Genomic DNA, 386 nt, shown 5'->3' with positions numbered 1-386 from the left:
ACAACAAACATAACAAACATAACAAACAAAAGACACACCAAACATTTAACCAACCACACACACAAACACACAAACACACAACAAACATAACAAAAAAACAAAAAAAAATTAACTAACCAACCACACACCATAAAACCCCTACATAACCCACCCCCAAACCCCTCCTATGTCCTTGGCACTACTACTACTACTACTACTACTACTACTACTACTACCACCACCACCACCAGTACCAGCACCAGCAAATCCCAGGCCAGACGGAGGCTATATAAAGGCACCAGCCGAGCCTTTACGCGCCTCAGTCTGCCACTATGCTTCGTGTGTGCAGGGCGGCGTCGGTGGTGGTGGTGGTGATGGTTGTGGTGGCTCTCGTGGGGGGCGTACAG

General features: G+C 47.7%; 1 protein-coding gene across 1 annotated transcript in view; it reads left to right on the top strand.

Annotated features, from left to right (window-relative positions):
* The first annotated feature begins 281 nt into the window (after positions 1 to 281).
* LOC127004885 (uncharacterized) overlaps positions 282 to 386 on the top strand; it is a 43,058-nt gene continuing 42,953 nt past the window's right edge. The window contains exon 1 of the mRNA XM_050873092.1: positions 282 to 386. This exon is cut by the window's right edge and continues 229 nt beyond it. Within this exon, the coding sequence (XP_050729049.1) occupies positions 312 to 386 (75 nt within the window). The 5' untranslated portion in view covers positions 282 to 311.

Source organism: Eriocheir sinensis, chromosome 29, assembly GCF_024679095.1.
Source record: "Eriocheir sinensis breed Jianghai 21 chromosome 29, ASM2467909v1, whole genome shotgun sequence".
Classification (NCBI taxonomy): domain Eukaryota; kingdom Metazoa; phylum Arthropoda; class Malacostraca; order Decapoda; family Varunidae; genus Eriocheir; species Eriocheir sinensis.
The sequence above is the reverse complement of the archived record's forward strand: the minus strand, read 5'-3'. Positions and strand labels throughout refer to the sequence as shown.